This window comes from Mchenga conophoros, linkage group LG11 (assembly GCF_057382185.1).
Source record: "Mchenga conophoros isolate Kocher_MC1m ecotype Shallow Benthic linkage group LG11, M_conophoros_male_GT1.1, whole genome shotgun sequence".
In the NCBI taxonomy this organism is placed as follows: domain Eukaryota; kingdom Metazoa; phylum Chordata; class Actinopteri; order Cichliformes; family Cichlidae; genus Mchenga; species Mchenga conophoros.
In genome coordinates, this window is record NC_140536.1 from 24,229,514 (window position 1) to 24,250,372 (window position 20,859).

The following is a 20,859-nucleotide window of genomic DNA, read 5'->3' on the forward strand; positions in this document are numbered from 1 at the left end:
TTTTAAAAATTAAAAAACTTTCAGATCGTGTTGCATTTTCAGGATTTTGGATCCAAAATCTTTGCAGAAAATCTTTTTAACAGACTACAGGAGATGATATAGGGGATAACAAACGCAGACGCTAAAGTCGCTTAATGTATAGCGACAATTTCATTTAGCAAAGAAATAAAGAAATCAGTGCTTTATGACCCATTTCTGTGTAAAAGGACTGGACACACACACACACACACACACACACAGGAAGATTGGGTGCTCTGAGAACATAAAAGTAGACCAGAGTAGCCCGTTTTATTGATTATAGCGGGAGCATAGTGTTGCAGCATCTGCTCTGCAAACGATCCGCATATGTTACGTGTTGTGTAGCCACAGGCTAATGAGCTAATTAAGTTCACAGACTTTAAGTAGAACTTTAAGTAGAACGGTGCCTGAAGTTGTGCACTTGCACTCATACAGTTCAAAAAAAAAAAAAATGTTTTTAAGCTCATCAAATTAGAAGAAAGAAAAATTTTACAGCCTGCCATCTGTTCATGGTGTGTCTTTTTACTAGAAATAGAAAAAAAGAAAGAAAAAAAAACAATACCTTAAGTTAAAGTTCACTTTGACTGTTTATCACCTTTATATCACGGATGTAATATTTCAGGCTACAAGTCTTACTGTGCTAACCTGTTATAAACTGTGAAACAACAGGCAGCCACACAGCTGGATTTCAACTCCAGTCTCTCCATTGTAACTGCAACCTCATGTACAGTAACGGTGCAGAAAACAATGAAATAAAAGCTTTGTGTTCATAGCGGTTTATGAAGAGCGTCTTCATTTTTCCCCCAATAAAAATCCTCAGAAATGATGAAAAATTAAAGAGATAATATCATAATTAAAGAGATAATATATAACATAGTGAGCAATACTAACAAAAAAAACAAAAAAAACAAACACTTGTATGTAATCCAACCATTATATGACATTAAAATCAATCCCTGTCCCACAGAAATCAAGTCTAACATTCAATACAATCAGTCTGGCACGACTATCATATCACAGTCAATAAGGTATTATTTTAAGACCAATTAACCCCAGAGTCAGAATTTAAAACTACAGTGCATTTATTATTCGTGACATATTAATGTAATACTGTGTTATGAGTCCACTATGAGTCTTAAAACCAGATACTGGGCCAAAAAGATGGCTCCTGAGATAACTGCCTCTACACTGATGGTTTCAAGATGAGTAGAGGGGACTGAGTGGCTGTGAGCATTAGAAGACCGTGGACAGACTCCCTCCTACGCTGCACATATTAATTCTTCTAATGGCTCAGCTTGTCACAAGTTGACACTGCATAATTATGTCATCTACAAGGGATGAGCTTTTTAAAAGGGCAGACGCACAGTGCAGCTGAGAGCCTTTGTCAGTGGAGATGTTCAAAACTGCTAATATGAGTCTTAAAAAATGGTTTACTTTTAGCTGGTGAGGCCCTTAAGTCCACAATATTGTAATCATGTTAGATCTACTGATACTGAACGGATACCAGGATGAGCAGCCCAGGTTGTCTTAATATAGATGCCAAGTCTTCCATGGAAGGACTTTTACAATAACGAACCAGCCAATTCTGTAAGTATTATCCTGAGTGACAAGAGCGTCCATCAAACCCAGAGGATCCTCTCACCCATGGCCTCTCGTCATCCATCAATCCATCCTGCCAGCCCTACCTCCATCTATGTAAATAAACAACAGAGAGGGAGGAGGAGCTGGGGGAAGAGCTGAGGAAATCAAAGTAGGACAGTCAAAGTAGAGGCAAGCAGGCCAAGTTAGGTTTAGAGAATGTAAAGGAAAGGAGACATGCGGGAGGGGGGGTTAGATAGCGAACAGCTGTAAAATGAAGAGGAGTGAGGAAACTGTAAGGAGGCAGGAAGCAAACACAATTGACTGAGGTGATGAGGAAGGGAGAGAGGACAAAGTCATCAGGAAGGAATGAGGAGGAGAGATAAACTGGAAGGAGGAGGGGGGGGGACTGACTGACACAGGGACGACAGCCAAATCAGCGGACACACAAGATGGAGTCACGGAAAAGAATGCGAAGACGGGCGAGAGCGGAGGGAGGCACAGAGGAAAAACATCAATGGAGGACATTAATAATCCATCCCAGATAAAGCAATTCTGTGTAAAAAGAAAGGAATTCACTGGAGAAGGAGACTGTGGAGGAAAAGGAGACAAACAAAAGAACAAGAGAAAGTTAGTAGGAGGAGCCTGAGGGTCTCCTATTAAAAAACAAGAACAATTGCGAACACTTGTGTTAGTTTACACAAGCAGAGGAACCTTTCCTCACCTCGCCCCCCCATCTTCCCGAGGCTGTGTCTATTTAAATGTGTGCTTAAATGGCGAGTGCTACTGCTCTAATCGCGGCTGGCATCACAGCACAATCCTTCTCTACCTTTCCCCCCCAGCATTCAGTCTTCTTCTGTTGCTCAGACCCAGCACACCCTCCTCACACGCACACACGCACACACACGTACACCGCATGACTCTGCTGTGCCAGAGGAAAAAAAAAAAAAAAAAATTCATGAATCACTGGTGCACAAATCAGCCGCAAGCTTGTTGCAAGAAGAGCAAACTGGGAAGAAGCGAGAAGGGGAAAAAAAGGACAGAAATAAACGGAGAAAGTGTTTCCTTTAAAAGCTTCTAAAAAGGAAGACGATTCAGGAGATGGCTTCCAGCATCCTGAGGGAGCAAGCACACACCCAGAGGACCACGGTGACAAGAAGAGAAGATACCGCCTCCCCACCCCTATCCAGCTCTTCCTAAAGAGGCCAAGACAGAAAGCCAAAGCAGCAAGTGGCCAAGTAACAAGCAAGTGCATGATACATGGATGGCACAAACATGTGTTTGCACATAGCAAACATCCGACTTTCTGTATGAAAAGCGCACCAACACCTTACGTACAAAGAAAACTTGTTAAAAGGCACCACAGTGCTCCATCCACACAACAAAAAAGCCCCGCCGTCAGCTTCCATTTCAAGAGAAACTATGCAATCATCTCTTGTTACAGAGCCACTTTCCCTCTAGGGCCACTACTGAAAAGCAGCTCTGTCCATTGATACAGGTGTGGTGTGGAGGGAGAAAGCGAAGAGAAGGGGAAGGGGGACAATGGATGGCCTTTTCAATGATCTCCCTCAGTTCACCTGGATTAGAAGGAATGGAGGCTGAAAGGAAGGAGGAGGAGGGTCTCTAAGCTTGGCTAAGAACAATGCTGTCTCTGTTTGCAGTAACACCGAGTGCATCACTTTGTCTAGCATCAGCCAGCCGACTGCCTGGACTAAAAACCATCATCCCGGGGTTCAATGTTGAACTGTTTTTGTGCAAACGCACGCTTAAGAAGCACTTAAAATGTTGTCAAACAAGACTCCTGACCCAAGATGTTTCCATTATTTGAAAGCAGGAAACACGCATGTGAATATACTGCTCCGACAACACTGAGTTCTTCACTATATTTATCTATTGTTAATTACAGACACAGATTTTTGTCCAGTGATCATTTTCCTAGATTTTTTAAAATGTCCAAACATAATGGGAAAAATAATATGGTGACATCTTCATAACCTGTTTTGCCTCATCAACAGTCCAAACCCAACAATATTTCGTTTAGGAAAATGACAACAAAATTACTAACGAGAGACCAATAAAACATCGGTCTTGAAAAGCACCTCATTCACAATTTAAAGTAGCTGCGTGAAAAGTGTGTGAAAAAAATCAAACGTATTTTTATCACAGGCATGAAACTGACGAGATCCTATGAAATAAACTGTGGTGCATTTTCACTTTACCTGAAAAATCTTTAAACATTACAACTTTCACCACACCAGCATTAACCCCCACAGCTGCACACAGTATCGTGTCATTACTTGCACACATTATGAAGCCCTTTCTTTCTATATTTGCACAAATGCGTCACGTAGCAACACCAAAAGCTTTTTTAAAATAGATAAACAGGTATCCAAAATTGTGTTTTGCCACAATCTTGACTTGCATATCTAGTAGGTAGTAGCTTAGCTAAAGTGGTGAAGAAATCCCATTGCTCTGCCATTGCTGGCAGTTAATCCTCCTACTATGTCTGTGTTTACATTTATGCAGAGATCTGCTGCTCTTTTATGGCATCTTCTCTCTTTAACGCCCTATCACGCATCTAGAAGTAATTAATAAGAGCTTAACAGCGGTAATGGTAGCAGGAGTGGCAACAGTGGAAGCGGGGGTAGGGGGGTGCTGTCATGACAAAGAAAAGTTCAAGACCAACGACGTCACACGCCACGGTCACTGTGTGGATCCTTTTATGCTACATTTCCATTTCAATGCCGCGAAGGTTCAGCACATCTTAGTCCTTTTTAGTAAAAAGTTTTAAATGTGTGAATAAAATGAAAGCGTTCACGGTAAATAAGCAGCAAGATGTACTGGGGAAAACAAATGAACCGGATTGTTTTTTATTTTAAAATATTCAGAGTGTTTCGCTTCTCCCACACACACAAAAATAAAAAATAAAAAAATAAAAAAAATCGCACAAAGTTTCAGAAGAAGAAAAAAAAAAGCAAATTTTCTGCTGAAGTTTCGGACAGTATTACTTTTTTTTTTCCCTCTGGGAATTAACTCTTGAGACGTAATCCCATTTCAGCCTCAGTGTGAGATTCTTGTTAGATGAGTCAAGCTATATTACCAGCCTAGTCACCGCCTGTGGGGGAGACGAGTGTGTGACAGCATCTAGCAGCAGGGGAGTGGACACCGTCATCCTGATCCTAGCATTGCACGACAGGTTAGTTCTGCTGAAATGAAATAAAATCCTGCATCTGTTTCCATTTCGCCGTCTCACCAACTCGCTTCATTCTCAGCTCTCGCTCCGTTGACTTTGTTGTGTCAGTTCTCCTTTTCTGTCCTCTGTACAGTAATCAAGTGATTCAACCATCAAATCAGCCCAACATCCCTCAGCACTCGTGTGTGTACGAAGCACGCACTGTTTTCGTGCTCTGCGTGTGTGTTTGTGGTCGCGCGAGGACGTGGTGCTGATTGTTGTTCTGCAGGCTGGGCAAGGGAAAGGAGGGTGAGATAATAAGAGGATGGGTGAGATGAGGTGGGGCAGCGCACTGTAAAAAGTGTCACAGCAACTTAACCTTCAAAAACAATGCCCACTAGGGTTGAGGAGGTGGTGTTGTCGCCATTAGAGGAGAAAGGAGGAGAGGAGTGCATGAGAGAGAACGGATGATTGATGTGTGCAAGAAGGAAAAAAGAAAGAACGAGAGAGAGAGGAGAAGCACTCGTTAGGAGGGGAAGGAAGGTACAGATGCCTGCAATACAAATGTCTGTAGGGAGGGTTGGGGTTGTTAAGGAAGTATGAGAAGAAAGTAGAGCGAGAGACACGAGGAGCAAATGAGAGTAAGAAGGAGGAAAGTAGCAAAGGCAGTTTGGATAGGCTTAAGCAGAAACTCCAGGCCTGACATAGGTGGAAGAGACAACTGGGGAATTGGACGGTGGGACAGAGACGGCATGAGAGCTACAGAAGAGAAAGAGAAAGATAGAAAGCCTAAGAGGATAGAGGAAAGTAACAGACATTCCAATTACAGAAGGAAAAGGGGGGATTAATGACTAAGAAACAAAGTGGAGGAGAACAAAAAACAGGATGAGAGAAGAGGAAAAAAAAGAGATACAGTAAGGCACAGCAGTTTGCTGAGCAGATGGATCAATTATGCGGGCCAAATTACAGAAAGGAGGAAGTTGGTGCATTAGGAGAGGACGTGAACAAAGAAGGCAGAAAGAGCAGGGGAAGAATGAGTCAAGATGGAGGAGTGGAAGTAAAGGCACAAATGTGACAGGAGGGGGGGCAAGTGGCCGATTAGAGAGCAGGCAATCAGTTTAGCAGATGAATGAGACAAATCACTTCAATGAAGGAAGACCTGCTCTCCCTAAGGAGCGACAAACAAGCAAACCCTGGCACACCCTGTTGACAAAACACTGGGTTGATAACTGAATAAACCTGCTGCCTCCATTTGACCTTAATGTGATGTTTGCTTCAGGGGAGGATTTAAAAGCTGCCGTTTCAAGGCTCTGGGGACTAATGACGAGACTGCTGCTCGTTTATCAGCGTAGCGTGGCTGTAGATTTTTAAACCAATAAGTGAAACAGTAGATATCAGCGACGAGATCGAACCGCAGGACTGTGGAAACGACCGCTCGCCTTGCGAAACACAAGAGCACGCTTTCAGTGAAATAAGTAAAATAAAACCTGTTTGTGCATCGTCTCTGCAATAGCGAAATCAGTTTTCTTATCTCATACTTCCGAGATCCAATCTGTGCGAGAATACTACATTTTCACATTATGCCGTGTAATTTTTACTGTGTTGCTCTGATAAGACTAGCAGGATCACGAGGGAAAGCTGACTGAATTGAAAGCAGTCGGTGTGCACACACGGTTTTTGAGGAGCACGACTCTGTGCCCGGCTACCAGAGCCTTGACAAGACCCTGTCGCAACAAATTCTATTTCCTTCTGTGAATTGGACATGACCTTGTCAAAGTCAGATGTGATGAGGACGCAACACGTCTGCGTTTGTGTGTATTAAAAGCGGTGTGCAGACAGGTAACAAAAGGAACTAAATGCAGCACGCTTGTAACGCGTGCTGCTGGAGCTGGGGAAATCTGTGAAGGGGGACACGCGGGCAGTACTGCCAACAAAACCGGCTCGACATTTCGCAAACTGGGGGCAGAGAGGACACGCGGAGGGATTAGCTGAGGAACAAAGGGAGAGATGTTTCAAGGTACGGCCGTGTCGACAGTGCAAGCCCTAAATGTTTTCAATATCACATAAGGGCACTGCACCATCAACCATTCAATACCAGATCGATAACGCAAACCACCTTCCACCTCACAAACTCCATTTAGACACATTAAGGTGACTGCTAATGAGCAGGAGAGTGTGTGTGCGTGCGCACAAGTATATAGGGACACTGTGAGGAGGACGCAGTCAAGGGCCTCGGTGCTTAGCTGCACAGAGATCTGCTGAGTGCACTATGGGGATGGTTTCAGAAATAAAAAGGATGTGACAAAGACAGAAGAAAGAGGAGAAGGATGACAGAGGGAGGTTACAGGCCAGGAAACAATAATAAAAAGAGAAAGGTTAGTGGAGGTAGTCCTTTACTGTCTGCAATGAAGACTCTTTAGTTATTAAATACGTGCCTAATGCTTTGAGAGCGTGAGAGAGAAGAAGAGGGGAGGGAGGTGCGACTAAATTACAAATGAGCTGATAATTCCTGGCCTCCCTGGTTCACTCCCTCACACAGTTTTCTGCAATCCTCCTCCAGCACCTCTGCCAAGACGCTGCGGTGTGGAATTTGAAAATGTTGACAACCTCAACCCCCCCACTCACCGCTCTGCCTCCGCTGCTCATCCTCTGTGATTTTTTCTACAGCAGGGTCACAGAGACACCCATCTCCCAAGCCTAGTTAATTAAGAGGATTTCATTTTAAAGAGTTTGGCTGCCTTTCAATGGATCTTCAATTGGAATTACCGCTCATTCTCTACGTCGGCTGAGCTGGAATGGGTTTGACCTGCATCTCCCTAAATTCCATCTGGGGTTTGTCAGGAAAACGCAGATAGGAAAATGCAGATTTGGCAGAAGGTATCTTGACTAATGGTGTGGAAATCTGTGTGTGACTGGAAAAAAAAACAAAAAAAAAAAAAAATCCCACTGTATACAAGATAAGCTCCTGGCATGCAACTTCAGCAAATGCTACAGTCTTAAAAGTCTCCATTATGTAGAAGCATGTGGGTGGGTAGGGTACATTATGGAACGGTATCTTGCGTCGAACCTTAATCGGTGCGTGTGCACATGCACGCAGATTTGATGTAGATAGGAGTTAAACCCAACACCTGCGCCAAGAATATCATCGACCCCAGCACAGTTGTGTTTTTAGAAACCCCTTAGCTGCACCATGCATATTAATAATGTTTGGCATTCCTTCCAAAAGAAGGATTTCTGCTCATTTTCCTTTGGATCAGATGGGACTGACTTCAGCCGTCTGGCAACTCTCAGAGCCAAACACAAACATGCTGGCTGGGGACTCCCAGTGTGACCTCCATCCACCCAGCATGTACAAGTCAACGGAAGAGAGCAGGGAGGGACTTCAGACGCAGAGCTGCTGGCTTTGGCTCTCTTGTCACAGGAAACCCACTATCATTATTACAAGTTGCAGGATAAGCCTCGTTTAAGGCAGTCAATTAAATGAGCATGGAGTTGGGGAAAAAAAGGAACTCCTCACATCTGATGTCTGTAGAAGATAACAGGGTTGCTGATGAGGATAACACTTGCCTTCCTGAAACAAACAGTAATACACACATGCAGTGTCATTCTGTGATGTGTTGCCTCCGCCCTATTATTGGAATGTCATCTGACTTACAGTGCAGCCTCAGGTTACATCGCCCATGCATCACCAGCTAAATGTGCACACGTATCTGTGCCTGCCTCTGTGGTATACTATGTGGCCTAAAACGCAACAAGATGCAGCGGCTGGCGCGCATCGACCCCCTCTGCTCCGCTCCATCCATCCAGTCTAATAATATTTGCCAAGTCAACAATAAACTTGATGGATCTTTTGTGTCTGTGGTCACTGGTAATGAAAACTCTATGGAGCAAAGTAATCTCACTAAAACCTGATTTATCAAAATAGCTGTATACCTAAAATCCGGTAAAATGTCAAGGAGCAACAATTTAATCAATTTAGCTACCATATTGGTTTTAAAATGAAAAGTGCCTTGTGCTAAAATGTTTTCAATACGTCAGTTAAAAAGCTTCACATTTGTCACAATTTTATAGTGGGATAAGTGGTGCTTCATTTCTGAGCGACCATTAAATATTACCAAGTCCTGCACCTGGAAAAAATAAATAAATAAATAAATAACAAGTAGTATTAAAAAGCTGTCTAAATCATTAGGCTCATCTGGTGAAATGCCAAAGCTTCAATCATTTCACAATTTTGTTATTCGAAATTAATTGGGACACATTTGCCAAACACTGCCCACGTATAAAGGGAAATACAATGAATTGGCATCACTCTCATGTCTCCATTAAGCCATAAATTCAAGAACACTTTTATGTCTGAATCAACAAACCTTTAATGGCGACCATAAGCGAGAGGAAGACGTTATTGATGTGTCATTTAAACAGGAACCCTCAGCGAGTATGTGTGTGCATGCAAGTGTGTGTGTTTTTACCAGCACATATCACAGTCGGGACGAGATTTTCTTTCACACGTACAGAAGCACACACCTGACCTTTTCAAAATCCTTCTGACATTTACGGTGCTGGTGCAAAAGGGTGAGGACAGCTCATTTACATAATGATAGGACCAAACCTCAACAGCCATTAACACAAAAAACTAAAGCCAGACTGAAAACTCCTCGCTCCACTGAGACTAATGAGATACTAAGGACTTACTTTTTTCTTCCCCTTTATTAGCATAGAAAAGAAAAGAAAAAAAACCTCCTCTCATGATCCATCAATTACATTCCTCTTAATAGACAGAGTCTAGTGCTCTTCCTCTGTTGTGATGATGAATTGTACCAGACTTGGCAGGAATACACTGTTTCACACCATGTGGAGGGGAACTGTTAGACCTAATAGTCTGAACTATTGCACACCGAGGACTGCCAAAAGAAAGATCAGTACATTCGAGTCAATCAGTATCCACGCTAAGTACATCTGTGTGTGTGTGTCTGTGTGTGACTGAACAGGGTGGGCAGTTAATGATTGTGAAAATGCTGTGGTTTTTTCAGTACTTTGATATTCTACAGCATAATCATATTAGCTGGTGTGATTGTAGCTGTAAAAAGAATACAGCTCTGAAATCCTACAGTCATGACAGGCTATGGTAAGGTCATGTGGTTTATTGTCCTGTCTGGCTGCATGTTGTTCCTGTCATAAACAGCACGGCCTTGAGTTCGAAGAGAGGTGGGGGGAGCGAGGGAGGCCATCTGAATAACCCAATCACTACCATCACCCACACAAAAGCTCTGGACAGGAAAGAATAAAAGACAGCAGAAAAAAAACAGACGGAGACAAGAACAAGGCCTCTGTATGTAGTGGACAGCAGCGGTGGGGGAGGGAGCGCATGCTTGGTGGGAGGGAGGGAGGGGGAGAGATTTCAAATGACGGTGGGAAAGAGGGTAGCCAGGGCGTCGCCTGTCTTAATCAGTTGCTGCCTGTTGCGTTTTCCAGCCAATCCAGAAACTCAGCCACATCAATCCAACGCACAAAAGCAGCGGGCCGCTGAAAAGCCACCTGTTTTTGCTTGAATCTGAGGAGAGTCGTCAAGAATGGCTTTGCATACTTTTCTGAATGCTTTCAGGTATACAAAAGATTAAAAACACAACAACAATGGCTTATTTGTGAGCGGAGAAGGACAGAGTCTCTTCCCCCAGCCCTGACCCTGCATGCCCACCGGGTTCTCGGGCGCCCAGCCAGCCGCCCCCTGCAAACACGCAGCTTACTCAGCCATAAAGACAATACTCCCACAGCCTCATACTCCCCCACTTAAAAAAAAAACAACAAAAAAAACACTCCCCCTCACGTAAGCCCACCGTTCTTCCAATAAAAACATCTCCTTGGTAATGGGCCAAAGCCTTTCTGACCCACATCCATGGTTCGTGGTGATCTTGGGGGTCGGGGTTGGTATTATAGTTCAATTTCAGAGCTTAAACTGGCAGGCCACTTGTCTGCTGAACTCAGAAACATTACAGAAGCCAACATAATTAAAAACCTATCCAATTCAATATTGAATTGGATAGGTTTTTACATTAAAGCTGGGCCATGTTAAATTGAAAACTTTGCAGAAAACTAATGAACTTCTTTCGCTCCCAGATTGAAGCTGGAGAAGTGGAGGTAAGTGGTTGCTGTCAAACCTCTAGAGGGAAAAGTGAAGGTAAAAAAATGCAAAAGGAGACCAGTAAAAAGTTTCAGTTCCCCATAGCATATTAACCAAAAGGAAATCAGACAGAAGTCCCTTTTGAAAAAAAAAAAGCGAAAAAAAAATACTAAAAATGAAAAGAAAAAGCCACGTTGGTGCCTGCACAGGGAATGCCTTGCTTTTGTCCTCACTCATAAATATGTAAAGCCTTTTGTTTTGTTTTCTCCACTTTTCTCCCTCCACTAAGAGCACTTCATGTTCTGTAAAATGAAATCGGACAAAAAAGGTCCACTGCATGAATAACTCAAATACTGCAATTAAAAAACACCACAACCCGCTCACTATTGAAAATGTATACTGTAGCTGTGCCAGGACTTTAGATCTAGTCCTACATTCCTGCCCCAATTACAGGAAAAAAGAACAACAAAATACCCGGTCTAGTGAGGAAAGGCAGCGAGAATGTTGAACTGGTTTCCTGCAACATATTCATATGCTAATAGGTTAAGTGCATACCAGGAATATTTTTGGGGAGCCCTACGGTCGCGGTACCTGTACGCTACCTGAGCTCAAGCAGACTGGAAAACAGCTGAATTATTAACGCGAGCAGGCGTGGCCAGTCACTTTGCTTAAAGTAATAGACGCCAGATTACATTTTTAAAAAATCCAAGCGGTACACTGAAAGAAAATCATGCGCAAGTTCCATCTAGATATTAGCCAGAGCGGGCCATCCAGTTCTTGCCCCCTCTGTCAGTTTCAGTGTACATTAAGAGCTGTTACCAGACCAGTTTTCGTCAATGCGTGGATACAGGAATGAAAAGGAGCAGGGAGGGGGCTGTGGGGATGAAATGGGCTTTAAGGTGGGAAAAGGAGTACGAAGGATAGACTGAAACAGCGCCTAGGTTTAAAGAGGGGAAGTCACCAATGAAGCGCAGAAGGCACCTCGCCTCAACACCTTGCTCCACAGAGCCACACCTTAGGGAAACTAAACATGGCGTTGAGTCACCGACCGAAACTCGGGTCAAAGACCGATGGGCCTGGTTTACGATCAAAACCTCTGAGAGAAATAATTAAAATAAAGAGTTATCTCTCTGACCACCGCACTGGGCGTTAGTATAGTCAAAACTCAGAGAAAATCCGACGAGTTAAAGCGAAGAGTTAAAGCGTCGCCTGTACAGAAAGCAAGGAAATCACCTGCTGGATTTTCTTCGCCCGTCACCGCCCTGACAGGTGGTAGTCAGGTTTAAATTGGTCTTCTCCTAAATTATTCAAGCTCGGAGAAGAAGAAGACGGAAAACAAGCCGGTGTCGGCAATGAGCTGGACACCACTGACTTGTTATAAGTGATCTTTTCTTACCGTGCTGTAGAAGTATCGACGAAACCAAGCAGAGCAGTCCTATCATTTTTGTGCATTCAGGCCAGATTCGGGAGTCATGTCTCGCCATGGTTGATTACGGTCCGCTAAAACCCCAGGAACGAAGGATCGCCGAAATAAATAGGGCTTTGAGAAGAAAAAAAAACTTCAAATAAAGGTCAATTTCGGAGTAAAATCTCACTCAAAGAATCAGAACTTGTTTGGTTACAGGACAGGTCAAGAGTCCGACAGAGATTCTTGTTTGAAGTGTCCCTCGTTCGTCTTTAAAGCAAAATGGGCTAAAAATGAATGGAAATCCTTGTGAATTCGTCCTGGCAGCGCACAGGTGAATAGTTCCTCTCCGCCGGTGTTCAGGATGTGAAGAACTGCTGCTTTCTTTCTCTTTCTCTCTCTCTCTCTCTCTCTCTGCTCCAACAACTATTTCCTGCGTGTGAGCGCGCGGCTCTCGAACTGCGTGTGTGACTGAGGTGATGTCATCAGGCGTCACAGTCCTTATCCTTTCCACCCCCCTCCGAAAAAAACAATTAAGATTAGCAATGGCAGGCGGGGGGGCTCAGAGAACAACTTGTTGAAATTGCTGAAAGAATTTTTCCCTGGAATACAACCTGCACCTAGATACCATCCAAACTACGCAGCAGGTTTTAAGTCAAGGCGAATTTATTTGTACAGCCCAATATCACAGATTTGCCTCATGGAGCTTTCCAATCTGTTCACCACACAGCACCCGCTGTTCACAGACCCCCGATGATGAACTGTACCAAAGAAGAAAATGGGAGGAAAGACACCAGAGGAGTGATCTCTCTTCTTTGACGGGCAGATGCGCAGTGGAGCTGGTGCGTAAAGAACAGAGTCACAAAATTTATGTGCTTCACTTTGAGGGGGAGATTTATTCCTTCAAAAGCATCAGGATGATACGGTTTTCACGACCCACTTCCAATTTTAGGGCGCTGCCAAGTAAAATAATCTCACCAGCAATTTGTGTAGACTACTAATTGTTGCAACAGAAAAGTGACTTACAACCTAAAACTATATTTTAAAAAAACACGCCAGAAAACAAAACAACAACAACAACATAAAGTTAGCTTACACAATTCCTCCGAGTCATGATGAAATAAAGCAGATGATGCTTACGCCCTCTGCTGTCTGCTTCCGCGCACAGACGTGACATTAGCTCATATAAACCCCAGAACAGCAGATGCCAAAATCAATAAGCATTCATTAATGAACGACAAAATACGAAACCAGTGGCAGCCACAAAAATCAAATCACAAGGAAACAGCTTCTCATGTATCTATTTGCAGACTCCAGCACACTCATTGTTGATGAGATTTTTTTCTTCTACGGAATAACTTCCAATTCATTTTGCCCTATTTTCCTCTGAAGCAGGGTGCACACTAGCATAGCAATGGCATTATCTGGTTTAGGTCTAATCCCTATACCCAAGTGTTTTACAGCCAATGTAATTACATCTCCGTAAGTCCCACAGTTTAAACCATGTTGCCTTCTTCCTGCCGTTCTCTTCCTTTTCTCAGTTCCCCTCAAGCTTCTTATTTCCAGACTATTACTGAGATGCAAATTCTGAAGACGCTGATAGTGATCAGAGGTCAAGCAATGGTGTGCACACCTGAAAAAACAGCTGTAAAGTATATCTTTCTTTTAGACTTCTTTTCCTAAAAAGGAATTAATTCTGCCTCCTGGCTCTGTAGCACAGTGTTAGAAGACCAGCACAGTCATGGGAAGTGAGCGAAGACCACCCATACCTGCACTGCTGCTGCTAAATCTTATGCATTCATGGGAGAATAGGAGCTTTAAAGAAAGTCGCCACCAAATGGAGGGTTTCATTCCTTTTCCTTCCCACACTCATCCATTTTTCATACCCGTACCAAATCGACCTTCACACCTTCCACTTAACAGCCACTACCCACTTTCTTTACACAGTACCTCAACTCCTTTTTTCTCACCATCTCATACCCTTACACCTTCCCTTCATTTAAACTTCACTTTCCTCCCCTTCCTAATTTCTCCTTCCTTCCTTCCTTCCTTCCTTCCTTCCTTCCTTCCTTCCTTCCTTCCTTCCTTCCTTCCTTCCCTTCCTCTCTCCCTCTTCCCATGTCATTCAGTTTTCTTTGTCCACTCGTCCTTCACTCCTCTCTGCTATTCATCCCGTCCTCCATCCTCATGCTCTCCAGGGGTCTGTGGCAGTGATAATGAAGCCCATAGTTAACAGATATTAGCTCATTGGCAGTGGCTTCATTAGACAGAGCCAAGGCTTATGGTGATTATTTACCCATAGAGGAGGGGCCACAGGATCAGCACCACGTTCTTTGTCAGCAGCCACAGGCTTCTTTGAAGTCACACTGTCTCTGTTCCCTTGCAACACTCTCTCACACTTCTTCTCTTCCCGGGTTTTTTTATTCTGTCTGAGCACCTCTCCTTCCACATTTCTCCCCCTCGTGCTGCTCTTAATTTTTTTTCTCTCTTTCCCCGTCATTAGACACCCACAATACATATCTACTTTCTCTCCCTCTCTCTCTCTCTTTCACTATCTCTCTTCACCGCCCCCATTCACCCAATGGTAATTATGGAAAAATCTGTAATAGTGCTCAGAGGAGCTGATAATACCTTTAGCTTAATTAAAGACATTTATGGGATGTAAAGACATGTAGCCTAGGGGTTGCAGTGCACCCACACCAACCCAAGCTCTTTATTTCTCGCTTTTTCATCTCCCTCAATCCCTCACTTTCTGTTATTCTTATCGTTTTCTCAGTTTCACACACACATTGTGATACGCACATGAGTACATGCTCGTTCCTTTTGTCAAACTCGGCGTTGGGGTCAGAAGTTCTGTTACTAATTGCCCTGAAGTTCAGCTCGGAAGTGTTGTAAAACATCATACACCAACATTATGGTAATGCCCGTGTATGTATTTTATCAGCTCCATGCACACATACATGACTGGAATAATAACAGTCTTTTCCTGCTGATTATGTCCATTCTGGTTGCTCCATATCCTGTTCGGCTCAAAGATGTGCAGCAAAGTTGTTAAGATGCCACTCAGGCAAACCAATAATATTGGAGGATGCAGAAAAATACTTCTTGCTGTTCCGAAGAAGAGTAAGAAAGGTCACAGTGTCAAAGACAGAGACAACTGGTGCAGTGAGAGTGGTTTTTCTTTTCTTTAAATCTGTGATGGAGGCTGGTTTTCTCACCTTTATTCTTGCTTCCTTCTCTGTGGTATATTCTTGTCGCATCGGCATCACAGGTACGAACCGATTTCTGTGATTTTTGGAAGCGATTTTTTAACTGTACTTGAAACTATTCATGCTGAAAACACTGCCTTCATTTCCCAGCAATTACAGCTTTTGTAGTGCAAACTTTAATGAATTCACAGCTCTGAATGTAAATTACGATGATGAGTCACACCTAGCGAGGCTTGTTTTGTTGTCCCAGAGGGTCAATTTAAAAAAAAAAAAAACTATACCTACTGTATCTTTTACCAAGTTAAGAAGAAGGAAAAAAGCTTTCTTCTCTCCTTTTGCTGTTTGCCGTTTTTGCCACCTGGTCCAGTTTACCTTGCTATTTAATCCTATGCAGCACCGATATGCCCACAGTTATCATAAGATGGAAAAATCCACAGTATTTGTTTTTCTGAAATGCATTTTAAATTCATTTGAAGCAAATGTGAAGCTTTAGTTGTCTGTTTTACATAAATCGAGTTGTTATCTCCCGTAGTCTTTTTAGTGCAAAGTTCTTTTTGTTACTATCCATCCACAGCAGCACTACAAGGAAATACTGTACCGTCTGGGGAAACAAAGAGAGGAATTCTGTGCTAAAAAGACTTTGAAAGATAACCATTATGTATGACTGACTCTAACAACAGAAGCCTCATAATAGCCTCAGCTAAACTCATCTAAATCATTTTTACTCATAAATAGGGATGAGGATTAACTGTAATAGTTGCTTTTACTCTACATATGGCCATGTGTAGAGTCATTTCTTGAGTTGAAAAACATAATCCTGTCCTTTGCGCACAAGATTAAAAAAACTCGAGCAGTAAAGCAAGACTATATTTTCAATGCATTTCAGCTTCAGGAATTAATCTTTTATAATGGCAAACGTGTCTATTCTCCTTCAGATTGGAACGATGTTGTGGTGGTCAGAGAAGGAATGCTTACCACTTTGATCTGCAATGACACAAGTGTGAGAGGGCCTGTGACCATTAACTGGAAGGTGAAGCTATTTTGTACAAATGAGTGGAAATTGATCATGTTAGCCAGTACAAATGAAAGGATCTCTGGAAGTGCCTTGAAGCCATCCATGCAACTGACTGACTCTAACTTTAAAGACAGTGGGGTTTTCTCACTGTCTTTAAAGCCTGAAGCAGCAGACATTGGTTTCTACTCATGCTTGATACGACAACAAGAGAAGATACTTAAGGAGGAGATTATCCTTTTAGTCATCCTTACAGGTAGGAATAACAAGACGTTATTGTGCATTTGAAAGATACTCCTACTAACATGTCATCAAAGATTTTCAGATATATAAAGTATGCATATGTGTTTATACAGATCTATAAATGATTAAAGTTCCCCACCAGGTAATTTGTGAGATCTAAACACACTCGTCATTAAATAATAATTTTTGTAATGCGGTTTTCAAGAATTCTCAGCATGGCTGCATGGCAGTGCAATGGTTAGCACAGCAAGAAAGCTGTAGGTTGAAACCTCCTGCTTGATTACATGAAGTTTGGATGGGGTTTTCTCAGGTACTCCATCTTCGTGGTGCTTCTAAATCAACTGTAGGTGTGGATGTGAGGGTTCTCCTTGTGTTTACCTTCCCCCCCTCCAAATTCAGTTCAGTTCTGTTTATATAGCACCATTTCTCCAAGTCACCACAAGGAAATTTACATTGTAGGTAAAGACCCTACAATAACACAATCAGATGACCCTCATGAGCAAACAGTTAGTGAGTGACAGTGGGAAGGAAAAATGTGGTCTGTCAGACCATGACGAGGGCTCGAGCCCACCACACCTAGCAGATAAGCAGTTAAGAAAACAGATAGATGAATTTCCAAATGTTACTACAGGACACAAGCTGCCACTGAAAAAGTCTGTTCTCAGTGTTTGTGAGTCCGGGCTTCAACAGTGTATTTTACCTATTGGACCACTGACTTTCAAAGTAGTTGTGATGTCTGTCCCAGATCAGTCTTCTGGGTACTCATCTTTAAGAATACATTTTAGGTACACTCAGAGAAACTTTCCACTTGAAGAGCTTTCATGTGTCTCTGAACATCCATCATTCTGTAGAGTCCCACAACCAGGAGAAGAAATACCAACTAAATCTTTTAGTGTAGGGAGACTTTAACTTAGTTGTTTTTGATTTTTCTGCGTTTCGGCTCCTCCATGCTGTCCTTTCCTTTTCTTTTAAATCTCTCTATGTCTTTTTTATACACAGTTCTTCTTCACAATGCTGCATAACTAAAAGAATATTATTTGCTTGATTTATAAATGACAGCAAACAGTATATGTAGGAAATGATCTTTTCTGCAACCACACTTTTATTTCGTAACATCTGGCACATCTTCTTAAGTCAAGTAGTGCACCTATATATGCAGCTCGCTTTACACTGTTTTATTTGAACCTTTAATCCACTGCATTCCAGAGGGAAACACTGGACTTTAAAACCCACTAGATTTATGTTGATAGTTACACAGCAGATAAATAATTTACTTGCAATCGAAATGAGCCTCACATCATCCAGATACAGCAATAAAAGGCTGTTTTTGCCTGCCACAATGAATGTTTGTTTAAATGGCTGGAGAATTAAGTGCATTTGCACAAATTAACTCTTTCCTGTCTCATCTCCAGTCAGCGTCGTCCCCGATGTACCCATTCCTCAGTACAGCACCCTGCGGCTGATTGCCAGCGTCACTCCTGACTTTGCCTTCACAAAGGTCACCTGGGCAGGACCTGGTGATATTACACTGAAGAGCGAAAAAAAGTCAAAGACCAACACTGTGGCCAAACTACCACAAGTTCTGAACAACGATGATGGTGCTTATGTCTGTATGGTTTACCCCCGGGGTAACAGCAGCAGCCGTCTCTTTGCTTTCAATGTGGATGTAACAGTTTCTGGTAAGGCTGACTGGAAGAAGAGAAGCCGTGCAGAAGCATTACGAGCTAGAATGCATTTGTTGTTGCTTTTATTGATGGTGCAAGTGGGCATCAATGCCAGAAACTCCAGCAACAGCATTATTTATTTAGAAGTCTTGTAGCTACAGTTCTTCAAAGTATTTACTTTTATAGACCAGTTTCAAGACTCAAAAGCAGAGTGTAGATCTGCACTAAAATCCAGCTAGTCCTCCTGTGAATATTATAGTTGCTACATTTATGTATTATTCATTATTTGCTTTTTGCCCCCCACCCAACCCCATCCCCACAGCTGACAAAGTGTCCTCATTCACCAGTATAACACATGGTAAGTAACTCTGTAACACAAGCAGTCTGAAAGTCCTGTGTCAGCAGCTTGGTAATCAGGCAGAGCAGAATGCAAGAGCAGAGCTGAAGAAGTGACTCTCAGCATATAAGAATGTAATCCCTATTGTTGAAGGAATTTTTTCCCCTACTGTATCTCCATTTTCCCACTTTCTTGCTATTCTGTTTATAGTTTCTCTACCCCACTCTTCATGCATCCACTTTTTAAGTCTGAATTCCCCATCCACGTGTCTTCTTGGACAGTAATGTCTCCATATCTGTCCTCCTCCACCCTTTCCTGCAGGTCCTCTGATCTCCACTGCCATTCAGGCTCACACATCCTTCCTCTTAACCTGTCCTGGTGTTGTGGGGGACTATGTGCGGGTGAACTGGGTTCCTCCAGACACCAGAAATCAAAATAATACGAAGAAGGTGTTCAATTACGACCGTTGGAGGGGTACTCTAATGACTAATCAAAACGAGAAACTACAGATGGCTGGTCTACCCTACAACCCAGAGGCTGGGAGCTTTTCCTTTCTGCTTACTCCTGACTTGAAAGATGGTGGCCTCTACGTCTGTGAAGTCTTGCTCAATGACAACGTTTTCAGCCAGAGGACGTCGCTCAGCGTGCTGAAAGGTACAGATCGGGGTCAGAGGGAGGAGGCAGTAGAAAGAGGTGGACTGGAAGGAATAAAACAATAGGAGCAGCTCCAGTGGGTCACTGGAGATTAGGACTGTTGGTTTTAGTGTAACATGTGTTAGAATGACATAAAGGATGCTGTTATGCAAGCATCTGTGATAAAAGAGATACATGGAAAGACAAATTGTCTTTATTCTCCTTGACACAGATTCTAGAGAGATTTTAGACTTTTAAATTTGCTGGACGAATTTAAGCGCTGCCTTCAAAATATATTACTACAAGCTTTGTAAACAGTTGATGTATGTATGTGTGTGTATATATATGTAGGTATGCATGGGTGGATGGATGGGTTTTATTTGGTCTTTTCATCATAAAGTATGCCATATGTTTTTGTGTTGAGCTGAAATCCTGCAAAGGCCATAACATATGACTCACTCATCATTTTCATACTCATCAATTCATTCAGTGACCTTCCATGTAATCGCTGGTGGCATCTCCATTTGTTATATTTCTCCACCTACTTATTCTGTTTTTATTATTATGTTTTTTCATTTTCTGTACACTTTTAAAGCAGTACTTTGACATTAAATGAAACATGCTTATTCACTTTTGTGCTCGGGGTGACGTCATAGATCAAAATAACTTGCTTTGTTTGGCTTAGTATCTAACTGATGATTAACACAAATCTTTTTTCGGCTTGAAAATTTCACATTTACCAGGATATTGTTACAGAAAAATTCAAAATATAGCAATACACAAAAAGTAGCTACAGTTTTTCCAGACAATCAACCTCCTTCTTTTTTACGCCACAATTTTAGCTGCCATTTTTTTTAGTTAATGTCATTGTTTTTTATCTTTGTCGTAGTTCTAAGTTACCCTGGATGTGGGAGGAAAACTTTTTAGGGTCAAAATAAGTTGGTCCTCTTTTTTTGAGAACTGTCTAGTTTGCATTAGACTGTGAGGTTAAGCCCATTCTAACAACGTAGATCAGTCTAAAATATGTTAATAAAATCAGCCTCATTGCAGCGTCTTTGCTTGCTGCACAATAAGTCCGAGTATGTTTAAGGCTGTTTGGCAAACCTTAGATATTTTTTCACTGGAAAAAACAAACAAACTTTGCTTAAAGTCTTTATACTAAACTAATATAAATGCCTCTTTTGTTCCTCTGCTAATACATTTCACAATGACACTGGACAATGGTGTTGAACTTACCATAGAATAAAAACCATATAAATTGTGAAACTAAACTATGTGCAGCTTAGTTGCAAAGTCAGTGCAGGCTCAAAGAGTGCTGTAGTGAAAAGAGACTTCCTTCCAGGAGGCCCGTGTCAAGGTGTCATTTCTCCTGCTGAATTGTCCTTGAGCAAGACACCGACTTTTTCTCTAACCCAGTTCAGTGTTCCTACAGACGATGCACTCTGACTGCAGAATAAAGGAAGAGAAAAT

General features: G+C 42.3%; 2 protein-coding genes across 4 annotated transcripts in view; one reads left to right on the forward strand and one right to left on the reverse strand.

Moving 5' to 3' along the window:
* LOC146564134 (nectin-2) overlaps positions 1-13,046 on the reverse strand; it is an 86,377-nt gene extending 73,331 nt beyond the window's left edge. Inside the window, exon 1 of one of the 2 annotated variants that reach the window (XM_085291670.1) lies at positions 12,283-12,808. In XM_085291670.1, the coding sequence (XP_085147796.1) occupies positions 12,283-12,370 (88 nt within the window). In that variant the 5' untranslated portion in view covers positions 12,371-12,808. Of the gene's footprint in view, positions 1-12,282 lie in introns of both variants that reach the window. The other variant, XM_085291669.1, reaches the window with a different exon arrangement.
* The window catches only part of g6fl (g6f-like), a 30,562-nt gene that overhangs the window by 2,863 nt on the left and 6,840 nt on the right, over positions 1-20,859 (forward strand). The window contains exons 1-5 of one of the 2 annotated variants that reach the window (XM_085291667.1): positions 15,391-15,562; positions 16,436-16,768; positions 18,168-18,434; positions 18,742-18,777; positions 19,078-19,410. In XM_085291667.1, the coding sequence (XP_085147793.1) occupies positions 15,490-15,562; positions 16,436-16,768; positions 18,168-18,434; positions 18,742-18,777; positions 19,078-19,410 (1,042 nt within the window). In that variant the 5' untranslated portion in view covers positions 15,391-15,489. Of the gene's footprint in view, positions 1-15,390; positions 15,563-16,435; positions 16,769-18,167; positions 18,435-18,741; positions 18,778-19,077; positions 19,411-20,859 lie in introns of those variants that run through there. The other variant, XM_085291668.1, reaches the window with a different exon arrangement.